The sequence below is a fragment of the Bombus terrestris genome, chromosome 7 (assembly GCF_910591885.1).
Source record: "Bombus terrestris chromosome 7, iyBomTerr1.2, whole genome shotgun sequence".
In the NCBI taxonomy this organism is placed as follows: Eukaryota; Metazoa; Arthropoda; class Insecta; order Hymenoptera; family Apidae; genus Bombus; species Bombus terrestris.
In genome coordinates this window covers 16919159-16937497 of record NC_063275.1, presented here as the reverse complement: position 1 = coordinate 16937497, position 18339 = coordinate 16919159, and the positions used below count along the sequence as shown (strand labels likewise).

Below are 18339 nucleotides of genomic sequence, written 5' to 3'. Positions count from 1 at the left end.
TTAAGCTAACCGGAGACTGCGGACGCTCGAAGGCACGGTGAGCGGCACGGAGAAGGCCTGTGCAGCAGCAGCAGCAGCAGCAGCAACAACGGCAGCCAGCTACCGCGGGCTCTGATGTATGCGAGCGATACAGATATCTCCGGGAAGGAATTTGCGTTGAATTAGCGTATAATCGGCGGGCCGATCTGCTCATACGGAATCCCGCGGCCCCGCTTACACGTGTCCCGAGAGCTGTATTCTCTGCGCGAACACAATATTTAGTGGCCGTCTCCTCAGCGTGGCCCTTTCCTCCCTTTTGCTCCCGTGGGACTCTGTCGCTGCCTGGTATGCGGACTCTCCTTAAAATCCGCGCCCGATCCCGGCCCAAATTTTTGCCTCCGTCGCGCCTCGTACCCGCGACCTTCTCCAAGTCCAACTACGTCAATTCGAGGCGCGTTGATTAAACCGCTACAATCGCTGCGATCGAAGACTTCCATATCAAGATGATACTCGGAAGCCCAAATTCTTCGCTCGTGACAGTCGAATGCGAGACTTTGCAACAGGCAAACGATGTCGCAATTATAAGAAGAAGAGCGTTTTCGTTTCTGGTTTCTGAAGATTCGTGTAATTGGATTGGAAGAAAAAATATCTCCATCCAAATGTATTCATCAAAGATACATCTATAATATTTGTTCATAGATAATTTTATAGCGCTTCGTGTAAGATCACGAGGATCCATACGAAGTTACCGAGAGAACAGTTCGACGATATAAATCCCGTCCATAAAAAGAATTATCAAAATGCAAAAATATCTGCATATCTGAAGCAACATCGCTTAGGACAACCGTTTCTGCGAACATCTTCGGCTCTGTTCCAAGACCTTTCAGAGAAATATCGGGCACGTATCAGGATACATAACGCATATAGTAGATCGCAACCGATCAAGATACAAATTGACGAAGTAGAAAAGGGATCTGAGCTGCGGTTTAACAGGCTTTGCCGCGAATAATCGGCTCGCAGAGATGTCTTTGTTTCCCCGGAATCGGGCAGGGTAAACAGATTCCGGCGAAGCGAGGACGGTTCTTAACTGCGGCGTTCATCTCGACATCGAGATTCGAGCGGGGGCAGGAAGCCGGTTCGGCGACCGAACCTCTCCTCGAACTCGTGGCCGCTCGCGGTGGGTCGTCCCGATCCTGGCGGCGATTCGATCTCTCGAAAGTCGATTCCGGGAAATCGAGGGAGACGTCGGGCGCGTGTCTTCCGATGGGAAGGTGGAGGAAGGAACGGAGTCGCCGGCGGATGAGGAAGGAAGAAAGAAGGAAAGGAGAGGAGAGGTAACGAGCCTCCGGTCACGTGTACGGCGTCGGGCGTCGAGATGTCAGATCTATCGGCGCGTGCTCGATGGCGCGTGTCCTCGCCTGTTGATCAGCCTCGTTGCGTCTATGCCCGCTGTGTATCGGCTAGAGCTTCGATCGGATCTATTAGTCACGAATTCCCCTTTCTACGACGGAACTCGCCGCATTGACGCCAGTGTCGAAGCTGTCTGAATCGACTGATCGCGGATGAGAAGCGCGGACAATACACAGAACTATTCCTATACCTCGACAACAAAGTTGTATGATACCACAGGCTGAGACAGTGATGCAAGTCAGTTTAAAGCTATTTAATTGTTACAAGAGATTCGTTGTATTTTTTAGACGATTAAAACGTATCGTAGCAAAGAGTAAAGTTAATTTAGTTAACTGTAGCGAAAGAAATTAAGAAATAATGCGATATAAGGAATATTGTAATTAATTTTTTTACTAGTCTAAGGATCATGACCATAAAACAACAGGATCGTATAAGCCGTAAGCGAAAGGAGCACCGACACGATTAATCGGCGCTGTATATTTGGCAAGATTGAAGAAAAACGGACTGGGGGACGATATTTCTTCCTCGCACCGAGGTGCTCGTTACACGGCCGAGTACGGGTGTTGTTGCGTCGCGGTCCTCTCGTGGCTGTTGTTCGCTCGGTGAATGCGGGGGAAACGTCCGGGTAAGAGTGTTTTATTTCCTGCAATTGCGTCAAGGAGGTGTGTTGCCGGCAGTCCCGTAAAAAGAAGAACAAACGCCGCGTGGCGTGCCACTAGGAACTTTCGCGGCCCGCGCCAAGGATATACAGGATGCAGGAGGTGTCATTAGCATAGCGCGGAAGAGCTGTGCTTTATGATTTATTCGGCCCCTTCTTGTTAGACCGTTCTTTTCACTCGTAATTCCAGCTGCACGCCAAGTAAACACGACCCAGGCCACAATCCGTAGCTATGTAGATTCATGGAGCAGATGCAGAAAAAAGGAAATTCACTTTTGTCCGTTCATATATCTGAGAAATCTCCGCATTTCGCTCGTATCTGGATATATTCTGACGAGCTAGGGTGATATTTAACGCCGTTTAGCTCTAGGTGTTTACGCTGCTGTCCGATTCAATCGATATCTTGCATGCATACGAATGATTAATAACTTTGAAGCTAATATTCGTTATCAAAAGCATTCGAAATGGCAGCGATCTCGGCTTCGGTTCAAACGACGAACAATAGTAGGCAATGTAACCAGTCTGAATGCGTTGTAGACAAATATAGTTTAAGATACATACATTTTTACGAAGATCGAATAACGTTCATCTATTATGATCGATATAGCTATTGTATTGTAACGAATAAAAGAAATCGTATACAAAGATTATCAAGGAATTTCTTACATATATATCAGTAGATATTCATGAAAATGATCATACATCATTCCTTATGACTTGGTTACCAATTAGACGATATTAGAACAATCTGTAGTAACAATTCGAACGTAACTAGATACATATTATGAAATGTTTTCAACAACATCCGCAACAGCTTCTGGCAAACCGTTCACCTCGGACCGAAGGAACGATACGCACTGATTGCTGAAAATGGGACACTCGATTGTTCAACAGCTCCCGCTGGCCACTCCGGACCGATACCAGCGTTCTCTTTTACATCGCGATCACAATGTTATCCAGCGCCATCGAGCCTGCAATTTCAATCCGTCGGCGCGATTGAAACACTGCTTCCTAGATCAAGGAAATAATAAGAGCCGTACAACGCCGGATCGTGCAAACGAGGTGTAACCGAAATCACTTGAGGCATCCGCTCAAACGAGCTGTGACTGCACTATGAGATTTTTATCCCGCTCCCGACTCTTTAATCCCCCCATCGATCGCCGGTCAAGATAACGCGATACTGCTTCTTGCTATTATTCTCGCTATAATATTCAATCCTAAGAACAACGCACTTAGCCTAGTTTGGATGATTTATCCATCGATCTTGGCGTCCCAATTTCGCTTTACTTTAACGATTATGCTCGAAGTATCAACGTTTTAAAGAATGAGAAAGAAATGCAAAGTTCTTAATCCAGTTATACATATGACAGTTCCAGAGGAATAATTGCAAAATATCTAAGTTCATTTTGTAATTTCTCAACATTGTTCACAGTCCTCCCAAGGAATAAACGATCATCTTCTGGAAATTGGGGAAGGGAAAGTTATATCATTCTGAAAAATATCAGAAAAAGCTGTCGAGTAAGTCTTAACTAATTGGTAGAGGAAATTGACTCGACCACCGGCCAAAAAAAGCTATCAACATCCGTTACGCAATTAAGCAAGCGTATAAGGAGAAACACAATTGCAGGTAGAAATCGTTGCTTGGCAGTGTCCTCGGTGTGTCGCAGGTGGCTTCTTTGAGCCGCGACGCGACAAGGTATCGCCATCAGCCGCGTCCATTAACTTGAAAACGTTGACTCGCTTCGACGAGCATCGACCGGCAACGATTTCGCCAAATGGATGACTAGAGAGCAAATATGGAAATTGCGGAGTGTCTTACACGTGCAACCGTGGGAGACCGGAAGTCGAGGATCGGTACTGTTTGTCGCAGGAAGATGCTCGCTGTTCTGGATACTGGCTGACCTATTTGCGGTGTCAGCAACAACCTGTTTCTAGGCCTTTACCATCTACTATATTCCTAACTGATCGAGCTGATAAACATTAAGGATGCAAGTAACAATTTATTGAAATGTAACATCCATTTCGAATCATCCCACCTATATGAGGTAGGAGGAGAATAGCAGGCTCAAAATTCAGAAAATTTTTAACAATTTTTTTAACAAGATCGACTCGCATGATATTCTCTATTCGAACTAATATCTATTCTTTAAACCAGAGCTATACAATTTAATCCAAACATATATTACGATACTACTAAACGAAAAGTAACTTAAGTAACATAAGTAACTAACTATTAGCCTTATCACTGACATTAAAAACCATCGATTACACCAGGCCGTGTTGTTAATCTCCAATCGAGTTCCACAGGAAATAGAACCTGATAGTCTGGCAACGAGCCGAGATTCTTCTAGGACGAGTATCGATATCCGCAGCGAATCCTGGTGTCTAGTGGTTTGCTGGATAACGTGGCGCGTACCTGGCGGAGGTACGATCGCCGCGTACGTCCTCTTCGAGCGGAGTTTAAACGATTAACGCGAGCGGTTTGCCGCGAATAATCGATGTCCCCGATGTCCTCGGGCGTACGGCAAAGTTCTCGGATCCAGCGCGGTATTTCACAGGGGATTACGCGGCTTACGTTTTCGTTCGATCGGCCACCGCTCCACCTCTTTCGCTGTCAGGAATTATCGGCCGCGTGCTGATTATATTTCCCTTCAGTCCCATCGTTTCCCTTCGTTTCCCTCGTTAATTCCCTCGGTAGAGAAATTCTTTTTCTTCCACTGTTTTGTGTTCCGTGTAAACGTACGACGTCGTTGTTATCGCGTCGAAGTTCAGTGAATCTATTTTTGATCGGTTTTTTTATCAGGTCCGGGAAATATAGTTGGGTTTTTTCAAACGAATCGCTTTGTACTTTCATCGACCACGCGTCTGCTGGATGACAGATAACCGGCCGCGATCAGATCGAATATCAAGCGACGCGATAGCAGTGGAAATCCTCGATACAGAGTGCTGCACTTGAAAGCGAACCAGTCTCTCTTTAGAATTGCTCTCGATTAGCAAGCTTTCGATAAACGAAGTTGAAATCATCGTATAGGTATAGGTATATCTTCGAGATAGTATTGCCACATTCATGACGGAAAATGCATTAACGATAAGTTGGTGTAACAGAAATTATTATCGCGCAATTGAACAATATTTATGAACGTACTTGACAACTTCTTTAAGAATAGCGGTCGTTGGTCGTTTGTCCATAAAGTGGTGAAGCAACACCAATATTTAAAAACCAGCTTGAACCTCGAGAACATCGATCGTAGTTGTCTAATTTTGGCCCGATTCACTTTCGCGTCGAAACGTTTCCTTTAAAGCATCTTAGCTCGTGTTGTCACCAACAGGAATCGTCGACGTTAAGGAAGACGCATCGCGCGACGATCAATCGTCCTTCACGAATTCCTCAGCCGATGCCAAGTAAGGTGGTACGTTATTAATCAAACTCGGAACAGCGAAGATGGCGATTTATTCGAAACGTGTAGATTTGGCGAAAATACTTGTTCACGAACGAATGCCAAGCTTGAAAAAGCCGTTGGCTACGGTACTTGAAGAGGAGGTCAACGATCGAGGAAAATCGAACGTTGCTCGATCGCAGATGCGGAATTTCTCTAGTGTCTCGACGAGAGTTTCACGGGGTTGTGGTGCAAGGGTAAGCCGCTTTGCGAACGAGCGGAATCGCGCACAGACGAAGGAGGAAGGGAGTAAGCGATTAGGTAAACCCAGGATTAGTTGGACGGCCGGTGCTCCCTTCGTTTCGGATCGGGCCCTGCCTCTACCTCCGCGACACCACACCTCCTATTGGCCTAGGAGAGTGAGTTCGATTGCCGCCACTAATAATGCTACCCCCGATTTACATGATTGGATTGGCGTGGCGAAACTGAAACTGCCGCCTGCCACCGACGTCCTATCCTTGTATCGGCATGCAAATGCTGGAAATTAGCTGGATCCTGGACAGAGGATCGAACGACGCGTAGACCTCGTAGAAGAACCGAATTATGCCTGGCGTTCGCCCGGCTCCAATGATCTACGACGTCGTTTTCCGTGGAATCGGTAATTTGCCATGTTCGTAAAATGGATATTGAATATGCGATTCGTGACAAGCAAACAAATCAGGGGACCGATCGGGTTTCGTTTAAGAAGTGGATCGAGATCGTGGTAGTAAATGGGATGAACAAGTCATTTTTTATGGACTCGGTGTAAATACGATCCATTAACATCGTGAAACGGACTTATGGAAATTTTCAATGTTTGCAACATTAGCACCCTATCAGCAGAATGATCAATTATTAATTTAAGTATTCGACTAGAAACCTATGCTTCATTCGCGTAAAGTACGATCGGCTCTCTCAGACATATGTTACACTATGCTGACCATGCATCATCCCTGTGAGCAAGCTCCTCCGGCCATCACTTGACGGGCCGATAAAAATGATTTCGCGTGTCCACGGATTCTCGTGCAAAAGCCAGGCCTTTGTTTCGTTCCCGGTGCTCGTATATATTTCTATTTCCCAGTACGCGGCGTGGTCGATGATCTAGAGGCGACGCGATCCCGGAAAAATACACCGGGAGATCCAGCGCGTCGGAATGATATTGAATCGTTCCCTCGTGTCGGACGTCGGGCCAACCACCAATATATTTCATAGACGGATACAACAAAAGGACACGGTTTCCTCGGAGAGGCTTCTCGGAGAGATTAGTATGCTCGTATCTGCATGCCGCAAGATCGTATCTTCCGCGAGCGCGGTCCTTTGTGGGTTTTTGTTTGCGTTGCGTACGTATTTATGTGAGCGTCCTCATCCTCTTTCTTTCCTCCTCCGCCGCCACCATCGCTGTCGTAGCTCTTCCCGTAGTTCTTCTTCTTCTTGTCCTTCCTCTTCATCTTTCTTCGCTGTTTCTTCGTGCCATAATCGCGAGGACGCGTCCCTCCTCAAGAACGCTTCGAATGATTTGCTTTGTCTTCTTCTCGATTTCTCAGACTGATAAAATGACGCTTCATTGGAAAATAAGCATATGTGCAGATACGAGTTGGAAAGTAACGAAGTATTAAGAGAATCTTACTGCGATGAAAAATTATGGCCTGAAAATTGGAATTCCAATGCAGAGTCTTAAAAATGGTTGAGAAGTAATTTCAGCGAAGTCGAGCGAAGTAATTCGTTTTATACGGTTGGTGGTGCGATCATAGATCAAGAGACATCGTGGCACAAATTTTAATTGAAAACCGTCCAACGGTGGCAATTAGAAGAAGCCGGCGGCGCCGCAAACGGTGGAATTTAGGGGCAGCAACGGTGCCCGGACATCCGTCGCCTTGGCGCAGCCCTAATCTCTCCTGTGTACCAATTACCTCGTCCATTTTGGCTGCAGTTCATGCAAATTGGATTTCGGTTGCAGAAGACAGAGAGGAAGAGGGCCCTTACTCGACCACGGAGACAGGGCTTTGTCGTCGTTCAAGCGAACCGTGAGGATAAATGTCGCGTGCGCCCGGAAACAGACCCCTTCAGCCCAAGGATGGTCCAACGATCCCAAAAGATAACGATCAAGCACAATCGGTGTGTACAGTTTTCAGGGAAAGTTAAACGGATGATCGTGCAACGATCCCTCTTGTAACAGGAACGAAGATCGGTATCCTTGTCACTGAAGAGGCAATCTACGACAATGAGGCCGACTCTCGACAATCGGAACCATCTTCCCTGACTAGTCAGCGATTTATAACAATAGAACCATAAGGAAGACCACCGAAAGAAAGGTAAAATGGCTAGATCGCAACCAAAGAAAGATAAACGCTTCACCGATTGTCTGAAAAACGAAAGCAGAACGATTACAAGATACCGGTCTAATCCAACCGACGGTACTCGACTCGTACCAGTTTCCTTTTGGATTGATCAAACTTTCCTCCGTGGGTAAGGTGGTGAATTCGTGCATGGACGAAAGAGAAACGCGTCTAAATTTTATAATACCTAATCTGGTTGGGAAATGGAAATATCTTTTTCTTTTTTTCGAGTGACGACCAAGAGAAATTCCCGACCTTCCAGGTGGACAAACGGAGGAACAAAAGGAAAGAACGTGGCTCGACATTTAGGAGAGTCCAAGGGTGATCGTGGTGCATGGTAATGCGGGTTGCCGCGCTCACCATGGGAAACGTCGATGATCGTTCTTCGTCTTGCTGGGAAAGGAAAAGAACCATTATGTAAAGATGAACTTTTTGTGGCAATCTTTGCGTCAATTAAATTACCGCGATGCGTCCGGGCCCTGAGGTTCGATCGAGCCTACGCGCGGTAAAGTGCATCGTGCGAGTGAGAATCGTTCCCACGAGAAACGTATTAAAAGATATAGGCGCCCTCGCTCGAGAAAAGTAAATTGGTGGCTGTAATGTAACGCGCGCGAGCGCACGCTCGGCGAAATAACGCGCAGGTAATTTGTGATCAAAAAATTGCGGAAAATATCCCCACCAGGAAAAGTTTACAGATTACAGCGTATATGCACATGCCAGATGACTCTTATAAAAGGACCCATTATATCCAAGAAGTAGCCGTGAAGTTTAACGTCAGAGAAGTTGCAGCTACATGCTTTTAGCCATGAAATAAAATTCAAGGTAAACTTGTCTGTTTTAACCCTGTGGAGGCCGCAGACTTAAAAATTTCAACATAAGTCATGGTGTCTCTAAGAGATCCAATGCCTTTAATATCGAACCATAAAACTGTTTCCCTGTAACATACAGGAAATGTAACTTTATCTGTTTTTTCTCTATAGCCTTCGCTTTAAAAGAATCTATTACCATGGAATTAAAATATAAAAGACTAATTTCTATTGACACTAAACTTTTCTGCTTTTCCAGAAACTTTCATAAAAGTCCGTCCCCTAAAACATCAAACTTTCAAATTTCCCAAACGAACCACGATCATTCTACGTTAATAAACTTCAGGGGAGGTCGTGGGTCGTTAATATTCTCGAGTCATCGTACAAGATTCGGAAGTGCGAGCCGGGCGGGCAGTAAGTCGCGCGACCGGTGGCTGCATACGAAAGGGAGGTCCGTGAGTCAAAATTCGAAAAGCCAGGAAATCGATTGTATCACCGAGGGTACACTTTCGTCTGGAGGCAATCGGAGACGCGTCGTTTTTAACGAAGAAGCTCCGTGAATCACGTCGGTTGATTAGTAGTCGGTCGCCATACAGTTCCGTGTCGGCCAGCAAGATGACGAGGCTGATGACGCGCGATCGAACACCACGTTCTCTTCTTCTCCGCTCGCAGGAGAGAAGCGCGCGCCGTGAATTCTATTATTTAGACGCGGCCTGACACAGGTGGGCGCAGCAGTCGCATACGCAACCGCGCCGTTTAAACGCAATTACCTTGCTGCCGTGCAGACGTGCGTGAAATATCAATTTTATCCGTCTGCCCGCCGCTTGTCACCCAAGGGAAGAACCGCGCTATGGAGCGGACGTTTCTTGCCGCGAGACCGCAACACCCGGGCGGAAAAACGCTCTAGCCGCGATTTTTCGTGTCTCAGGTAGATTCTTCGACGTTTATGGGATGGAATAGAAACGTGAAACGATTTAAAGGGACATTTTTGAGGAATCGACGCAGTTTAAGTTTGAAGAGTGGGTCTCTGGCCACTATGTGGGAGATATTTACGGGATCGATTCTAAACATCGAAATTAAGAAAAAGTTCACGTACAGAAATGTCGTTTGATGCTTACTTTTCAAGTTACAAACGATTTTACTTTACGCTAGAAATATGTTTCATGTCAATCGATTCTCGTGTCATTTATCTTGTAGCGAAAATATCAGTCACATATTTTGTGACAGCTTGTATACTTGAAAACATGGAACACAAATGGCTGTGGTTTTTGGGACTTCTCGGTTTCAATAGGGATGACAGCCTTGTCAAAACTCGAGCTTCTTATACGTGTTAGCATAGAGGAGGAGAAGGTATTTCTTAGAACGGAACGCCTATCGATGCTCCATTTTCAAATATAGACGTTTGTATATCCTCGAACCGATGTAATTGTTCGATATTCTTTATACGCTGTTGAACGTCTGCTCGAATATTTACGACTCATAAAACGGCATAAAAAGCGTGGCCTACCAACCTACGCAAATCCATTCCGGTACACTTCATCCAACGTAGCCTTGGGCAGTATCCTCACTCACCACGAGCAAAAAGACATCTCGCGTTCATCCGTTTAAATTAATCAAACGCTATCCTCCGGCTTGCATAAGTTGCACGGTAGTCGCAGGTCGTCGAAACGCTAATCTCGCGGTAATTTCCAAGACTACCGGTAAGCTCGAGAGCGTTTAGAATCGACGTGCGTCCAGTAATCGAAGGTCCGGTGAAAGAGGCGGTGGGGTAGGGGAAAAGAAGGAAGATAGGAGGACGGCGGTACACGCGGAAGAACGCGAAGCGAAGAAGCGTGGCGTGGGGCTATCGAGGGCGTGGGTTAGGGGTTTGTGTGCAACAGCACAGCCGCGACGAGGGGTCAGCTACAGATTTTTGCGGGCAGCTCGAGCGGCGTTGGGCAGCTGGCGTGCGGTCAGCCGCTCCAGCCGCAGCGTTGCGTCGGTCGTGCATCACTGGCCACCGTATTAACCCCAAGCCCCGACGTACTCGGCCAGCACCACAGGCCGCAGAGTCCGCGGATCCATGGTGCCCCATGCCCGTCCTCCGCGTTCCATGCGTTCTCCTTCTCGTTCGATTTCTCGTTCGCCTTCTCTTTCCATCTATCTGTGCTACCACTGCCGCCACCACCATATCGGCCATAATTGTTCACGGTTCCTCGCGCTCCACCAGGACCGCCTCTCCCTCTCTCCCATTACCTCGTTCATTTTCTCGTTCTCTGTTTCTCATGGAACGTTTGTATTATAGCTGGCCATTCGATGCGCTTTCCTCCTCGTGTTGTTAGGCAACGAACGTTTAGCGCCGATACGGGAAAACGGTCCGGTGGTAAATGGCTCGGTATTTAATGCGGCCAGCGCAATACCGGCACCGCGATTCGGCTGCCTCCGATATTCTGTGGTTTCGATCGTTTTTGCTGGATATACCGATCTCCAACGAAACACCTGCCCTCCGGCCACCCACGCTTGGCGAATTATTGGCTGGCTTGCGAAGATTGCTCGCTGATTTATTCCTTCCTCGGGAGTTGTTATTTACAATGCTCCTAATGAATGATACTACTCCGTTAGGAGAAGACATCGTAAGTCCTAGAATTTTACAGTTACTTTCACGTAATCATGAAAATCTCTCGCAATAACTAATCTTGGTTCACGATTAGTATTCATAAGCTGATTTATCGCAAGAAGCTGGCATAAACAATCGTAAATTCCTGGCGATTCCATAAACAAATCCTCGATCTTCTGACTACAGGACAAATGAAATTTAGTCGAGTAACGTTACTCGAGCAAAGTGCTTGTTAACAACGACCGAATGCTTTTGAAGAGTGATCGTTGCGAACTACGTGATCAGCCATGCTGCGACGGCTAGGCGCGAGCGAACGTTCGAAATAATAAATCACATACAGACGAGACGTTTCCAAATGCATGCGTGTCGCTATACAAGCAATATCCCTGATAATGACAGGTTACGCGCGACGACACACGAACTTCAGTGTACCCGGCTACCAGGAAATGTCCCGCGAAGTTAAGTACCGTGGAACAAGTCCGGTCGTTTGCTCCGTTATTAGTAGCGGTGGGACGCGCGCGTAGAAACTTGATCGAACCCAGTCTCCCGGTATAACACGAAACGAAAGATACGCTGCCGGGAATGCTGGTAAATTGAGCGTCGTCACTTTCATCCCGAAACGTGTAATCATTCCTCCGTTCGGTACCCGGCAAATGGAGTCGTCGACAGCTTCGTTTAATTTCATTTAATTTCTTTTACATCGTCCTTCCTGGTATTCGAAATTGCCTTCCCGACCGTTGCTTAATGCAATGTTATTTATCTCCACGTAACAAGGTCCTTGGTGTTTAACTAATATATATTTTTTACCAATACGGCCAAATCGATCATAAAAAAGCACAAAAATGTAAAAGGAAATATCCGGCTCTCCAATTAAGTCATGTTATAAATATAATGTAATCGTATAAAATTTCAGAGGAAAGTATTATAATGTCCAAGTAAAAATACCATCCAGCCTTCTGGATAGTTTGTTCAGCGCGTGAAGTTAACACTATGGGCGATAGTATCAGAATGCTTATGCGAACGGTGATGAACTTCCGTATGCATATTTTTCTTTCTTTTTATTCTTTTGTTCCTCAACCCTGTCTAATCTAGGGCTACCAGTCTGGTAATACCATGTAGTTTTGAACGAAACTACAAATCAAACGCCACATGCCTCGTCCTAAATTCCCAAAGCCATCAGAAGCGAGATGATTCCCCTGCTTCCGGTAATTAGGAAGCAATACATTTCGATGGAATGGCTTTCGGTGGGGATTAAGGTGGATACGCAACGAAATCGGTAATGATAAGTGTGGTTCACGGATTGGAAGAGTTTTCGTTGGTTCTAGAGGATGATTGAGAGGCAGAGCGCGGTCGATCGCGATTCACGGCGTACAGGTGGCTGGTAACGTCGAGGTACCGGGCAATCGATCGACGAGTAGCAGCCGACATCCGAGGGCGGGAGAGAACAGCTAGCACGAGCTCATATTCCACATAATGAGGGCGGCAGCAACATCAGACAAGCCGACACGGCCGCGTAATTGAAACCTACCGGAGCTAACCCTTGCTTCCCCCGATTCCCGTAAAAACGGAACTGCTCCGCGGGAAATCGGAACCGAAGTTTAACGCGCGTCCATTCCGCCACGCGAAATCCACTTGGATTTACGCGATCCTATCACGTATACGGCATGATCGTGTGTACGATCATTTACGATCGATAAATTCGCCCTTGATCACTGGTAATTGGACAATTTTACAGGGAGATCGGGAAACGCCGAAACGATCCAGCTGCGCGAACTCGCGTTCCAAGATTTTACTTATACGCGTGGGGTAATTTTGGTAATTCGCGTTGACGATCCTGTACGATCGTTAGTTTCGATGTGTGCGAGACATTAGAAGTCGTTGAGGGTAACGTTAAGGACGGGTAATAAGTCCGTCGTGTATAAATGTTAACGATCCTTCGACAAAAATGAAGCAAATGGATATTTCATTTAATCTTATCGGGCAATCTTAATCAACGCTGCACTGTCATACAAAATATCGAATACTTGGAAAAAGTTATTTAGATGTATCAGGCGTATCGCCCGATCCTCGTGACGTATACATTCATTTCAAACGCATCAATTGCACACTGTAAACTAAAACAACACACGGATGGTAATATAATGTTCAATTAGATACTTACATACTGTGATGATCCATCGGAGCACGTGAGTGGACGTCCATAGCGGCGCGGCGGGGCGTGGAACAGCGTGAAACAGAAAACGCAACGACATTAATACGCAATCATCATCAAGAGACATCGAGTCCCTATTTATCTAAAAGAGACGTTCGCGTAATCTACTTGCGTAGTTGCGATTAAACGTTGCGCGGCGGGGATCTATGTCGTTAGCCGATGTTACGAGGGGGTGAAAGAGGTGCTGTCGCAGAGTGGAATAATAATCGAGAATACAGTCGGACGATCGTTGACAGCCAGCAATCAAGTTACGCCGAGCTGGCAATCGCGTATCGGCCTGCAAATACGATATAACTGTTATTAACGTCGTTTTTTACGACGAGCATGATAGCGTAGCTGCCATGCACGAAATCGTCGAGGAACAATCGCGTGGAAAACGTTCGAGGGAATTTCCAAGGCAAAGCAGAGAAGCGTGCGACGCCGTGCACGAGACCATTCCGCCTCGATCCGTCATGATCAACCGACACCTGTGATTTAATTGTCACTCAGCTGACCCCGCGACGACATAGAGAAACTTGAGGATCGGGCCAGGCCACGGTAGGTTATTTTCGACCGGGTTTCGTGGTTTTTAAGGTCCGATATGGAAAGAGGTTTCCTTGTTCCGTTTCGTGTAACGATGATGCATCGGTGGGGCAATTATTTTTAATTTCTTCTAGAAATTTTTCGGATAAGAAGAGAGGACGTTGGAAATACTATCGATGTTGCGAATGTGGAGTGTTTAGCGGTGGTAGAGTCATTTGTGCTATTGCGAAGAGATGAATAATTCAAACACGTATCTCCTGTTACTTAAAATATCGTTTAAACGAACAATGTCCTCCATTAACGTGTATTGATACATCGAGAAAAGCGAAGAAACGGATATTCATGAAAATAAGATTTCTCTTTTTAGGCGAAGAGACGAAAGAAATAGTTAATCATTCCACAGAGAATCTATATTCGTCTCCGACAGGACGAGGAGATATTCGGAACGGTCGATCTCGAACGGTCGATCTCATTGTGAAACGACGCGAGTTTCGCGAATCTCGCCGGGTAACCGGCACGATATCCAGTCTGGCAATTATAAAACTGCTGTCGAGAACCACCGCCACCGCGAACACATGTCGAGCCGCTGCCACCCCTGGTCGACGTTCTTCGACGTTGACACGGGAGCAAACGCATGCACGCACGCACGAACCAACGGGCGCGCGCGTATACCAACGCCCCCGTGCACCCACCGACTATGTGCACACTCGTTCATTTCTGCCCGCATACACGTCTGCGTGCGTCGCAAGTTCTGAATAATTTGACATGTTGTCGTACACGTTATTATTCAGATAGACGTAGAGATACGACGAGTCGAGCGGACCTCCGACTTCTTAGCGGCAAATCCAGTCCTCAGATACTCCCTGTTTCTTCAATCGTTGGCTTTGAAAGCTAAATTAAATACTATAAATTTTGCATATATAATTATATGTTTTCTTTGATGCACGGCATACTAATTGCTTAAGATATCAAAGATTAGATAAGAAGCAATTTGTAGGAAGATATCAAAGATGATATTTCAAATGGAATGGTATTTCAGATGGTATCTCGAATTAAAATCGTCAGAAATTCGCAATATTATTCCCTATGGATCGTCTTTGAGTTAAAAATTAATCTCCGATAGATTAAGAAGTTTTTATTTTAAACGCATACGAATTTGCAAGATCCATAATCCAAATTGCCCAAAAATGAAAAAATTCAAAGAGTAAGAATAATCGCTAGCCTACGCAACAACTGTAGGCGTGAGTCAAGAGTACATAATGTTGACTGAAAGAAGTCGATGTCTATCTGAACTACTGCCGTGAAACGAGACAAAGTCACCGGACGATATCGAGCAGCGATCGAAAGGATCCATTCACCGGCGTTGTATACGATCGATCGAAAAGTCATGATAGTCGTGGGTTTCTCTGTCGAGATTGATATTTAGATTATGCAGCGTACGGATTGTCATGCGGATAGCAGAGCTCCCTAATAGGCTCTATTAGCATGAAACGGTGTAATCGGCTCGCGTTCGCATGCTCACGATGGAAAAAGCAATGCGGGTTCTCTTCTCTCTCATTATGCGCGCGGATCGCGACGCGTCGTTAGAACGATACAGCTGGTAATGCGGCAAACGTCTTCGGGAAGACGCGCATAATAAAGCGGCAGCGCACCTGCGACGTTCCGTCTAATTATTCGACCAGTTTTTTAAGTCGCGGCGATTTATATCGAGCAATTAGCCCCGGCTGTAGCGCTAATTGGAGTGAGAGACCGAGGATACGTGAGCTGGACTACGGGACCGATAAACACCGACTATCTCGTTAGTACTTCGCGTGGGGTCCGGTGCACTTTCGCCGCCACGATCCCACGACGAGACTTTTCGAACACGGGGACCTCGTTTAATTTAACTGAAAATCCTGTCAGTTTTACGGGCAACTACCCTGCGTGAACAGCGACTAGTGAACGAATCGGATTACGAGTCTGATTAATTTAGTTCTACACGTTTAACTTTTTGTTCGTCAACCGAACGAACAAAGTAAACAAATGTAAAATGAAAATAATGGCTGAACGTGTGCGAGAAAATGAGGAAATGTTGAAAGGGGAAGAAATTGGAAATTCAGATTGGAAACGCAACGAAGCTAGGTTCTCGAAGGGAGTGAATAAGGCGAGGGAAGAAAATCCGTATTTATCGTGTGAAGACATAAATTAAAATACTCTAGAGAACTGGCAGTGGTATCCATCAATGTCTGGTGGGTAGAGAAGGGAAGCGCGAGGATGCCTCGTCATTAAGCGGCAATGGGCCACTTTTCGGAGAACTCACTGTGCCAGAAACGGGCAATTTACTCGCCGCGGACGAAACTGCCTCTAAACATCTTACATCGAACTGTTCGAGCCGTTTTCTCGCTCTGTAGACTACTCGTTAAACGTTTTTATCGATTCCACGCTGGACGACCGACTCGGTGATTCGTTGTATTTCAGATGCAAAACGATTTTGGGTATTTCGGATGTTACTTGAAAAGACGCTTTTCAGTTCGAATTACAGTATCCACGGAGATTTACGATTTCATTGGTCGCGTTAAAAATAAACCTCAAATTTCGTCTTTCGAGTTAAACTCGTATCTCGATCGTATCTCCAATCTCCACGCATAATCCAGAAAGAAACGACACGAAAGTACGTGAACGACAGGCCATATCCACGGCATCAAACTTCCGTCGCTACCCGGGCGATCTACACCAATATCGATCTCTATATCTTCCCCATCCACTTCAACTGTCTTATCTATTCCCACAGATGATGGAATCTTTAGAACCTCGAGCGCAACGCGATATGTATATCAGAAGAAGGCGCACGACGTCGGTCTCAAAACGCAGCTGCTGGTGTTGTCCATCGGTATCATCGACGTTTCGAGGATCAGCTACATGTATACGTGTATGATGCATATGCATGAACGCGTAAGAAAGCAAAGGAAAGAAAAGAGGGCAGCATAGAGGGGTCCAGTTTCGCGGCAGTGCACCGAGATCTACCGTGGCAGATATAGCACCGGCCCCTAAACATCCACCATTATATTAAATTGTGTATATTTCCCTTCATAATTACTCGAATTATACGCATTATGTAAATCGCTATGTTAATGCACTGCCTCCACCCTCCTGCAGCCCCTCTTCCGCCCCTGTTTTACGCAGCTCTTCCTCCCGCGGTTCTCGCATCGCTCTTGACCGCCACGCCACAGGAGGATTACAGCAATTTCGTTTAAGCGCGCGCTAAATGTTACTTTATGCGCTTTTTATTCAGCCGGCATCCGGTCGCGCGGAATACGTGCGCTGCACTCTGGTCCGGCCAGCCTTTCTAGATCGTGCCCCGTTTGAAGCACGTTTTATTTACATAATATTTCGCGAAAGATCAGTATCAAAGATTACGAGCGTGCTCGTGTAATGCTTTTTTACAAGGACTTGCGTTAAAATTAAAACCCATGGACATGGTCATCGTCTACTTTAACATATGAAATAGCGTTACGAACGAGCGACTTTCGAAAAAATTCAATTTCTCGAACGAAAAGGATATATGAGCGAAGTTAAGTAATTCGTAACTCGGCAAATTCGAATTTCAAATTTTTGTACCGATTTCTTTTTCCGATTATTTACCGCGAGAGAAATATTTTTTTTTCTGAGTCTTTTGTGTTGGTCGACGTAGCTGCTCTACATAATTTTTTGCGAGATCGGTATCAGAACAGAGATTGGGCTCTTTAATGAGGGCGGTCGGCAAAAATTAGGAATCCGAAATAGCTATTTGCGCGCCACGAGGAATGGCCCGACCATGAAAGGTATCAACCGGCGATGCACAGATAAGTGGGATCTCTGTTATTAACGATAGGCATCGATTCATAAAGCAAATCGACAGCCAGCAAAGGTGCTCGGAGGAGCGCCAAAGTCAATTCACGCGGTACGTACTCCGTGTTTTCGGCAACTTTAGCACCGTCTCCGTGTTAATACTCTCGGTAATTTCGTGTAAACACGATACGACAGTGTCATATTTCATATTTTCCATGTAATATCCCGAGCTTTCGTTCGCTCGTGTTTTAAACGTACGAGTGTAGCGAGCCACGGTTTCGAACATGCTGATGTTTTTTCATGAAGTAAGTGCTTTTGTAAATGAGGCCATAAAGATCTTATGTACAACGTCGTCTTTCGATCGCAAATTGTATCGCAAAAAGACGAAATAGAATTGGACGAAATAAGATGTTATTCGCCTGAGAAACGACTACTCGTGAAACATAATTTGAGAATAAAAGCTTTCAAATGACAACATCTCACAAACTGAGAACCGAAAGCTACACGATCTGATCCGAATTTCTATGAAACGAGCATACGCATAAAGCATTCCACGAACATTGATCGATGTGATCGTGAACACGTCGGAGAAGCGTT

The 18339-nt window shown here is 45.8% G+C and overlaps 1 protein-coding gene across 7 annotated transcripts in view; it reads right to left on the bottom strand.

Annotated features, from left to right (window-relative positions):
* LOC100648397 (ankyrin repeat domain-containing protein SOWAHB) overlaps positions 1-18339 on the bottom strand; it is a 117154-nt gene that overhangs the window by 20361 nt on the left and 78454 nt on the right. For 5 of the 7 annotated variants that reach the window (XR_007224761.1, XR_007224762.1, XM_048407582.1 and 2 more), the window contains exons 9-10: positions 13526-13690; positions 13363-13365 (exon numbers count right to left, since the gene is read on the bottom strand). The exons of 1 other annotated variant lie outside the window; for it this stretch is intronic. Coding sequence is in view for 4 of the 6 variants with exons in the window: in XM_048407582.1 (XP_048263539.1) it covers positions 13363-13365; positions 13526-13690 (168 nt within the window). In the remaining 2 variants the exon portion in view is untranslated. The remainder of the gene's footprint in view (positions 1-13362; positions 13366-13525; positions 13691-18339) is intronic. One more of the 7 variants, XM_048407583.1, reaches the window with a different exon arrangement.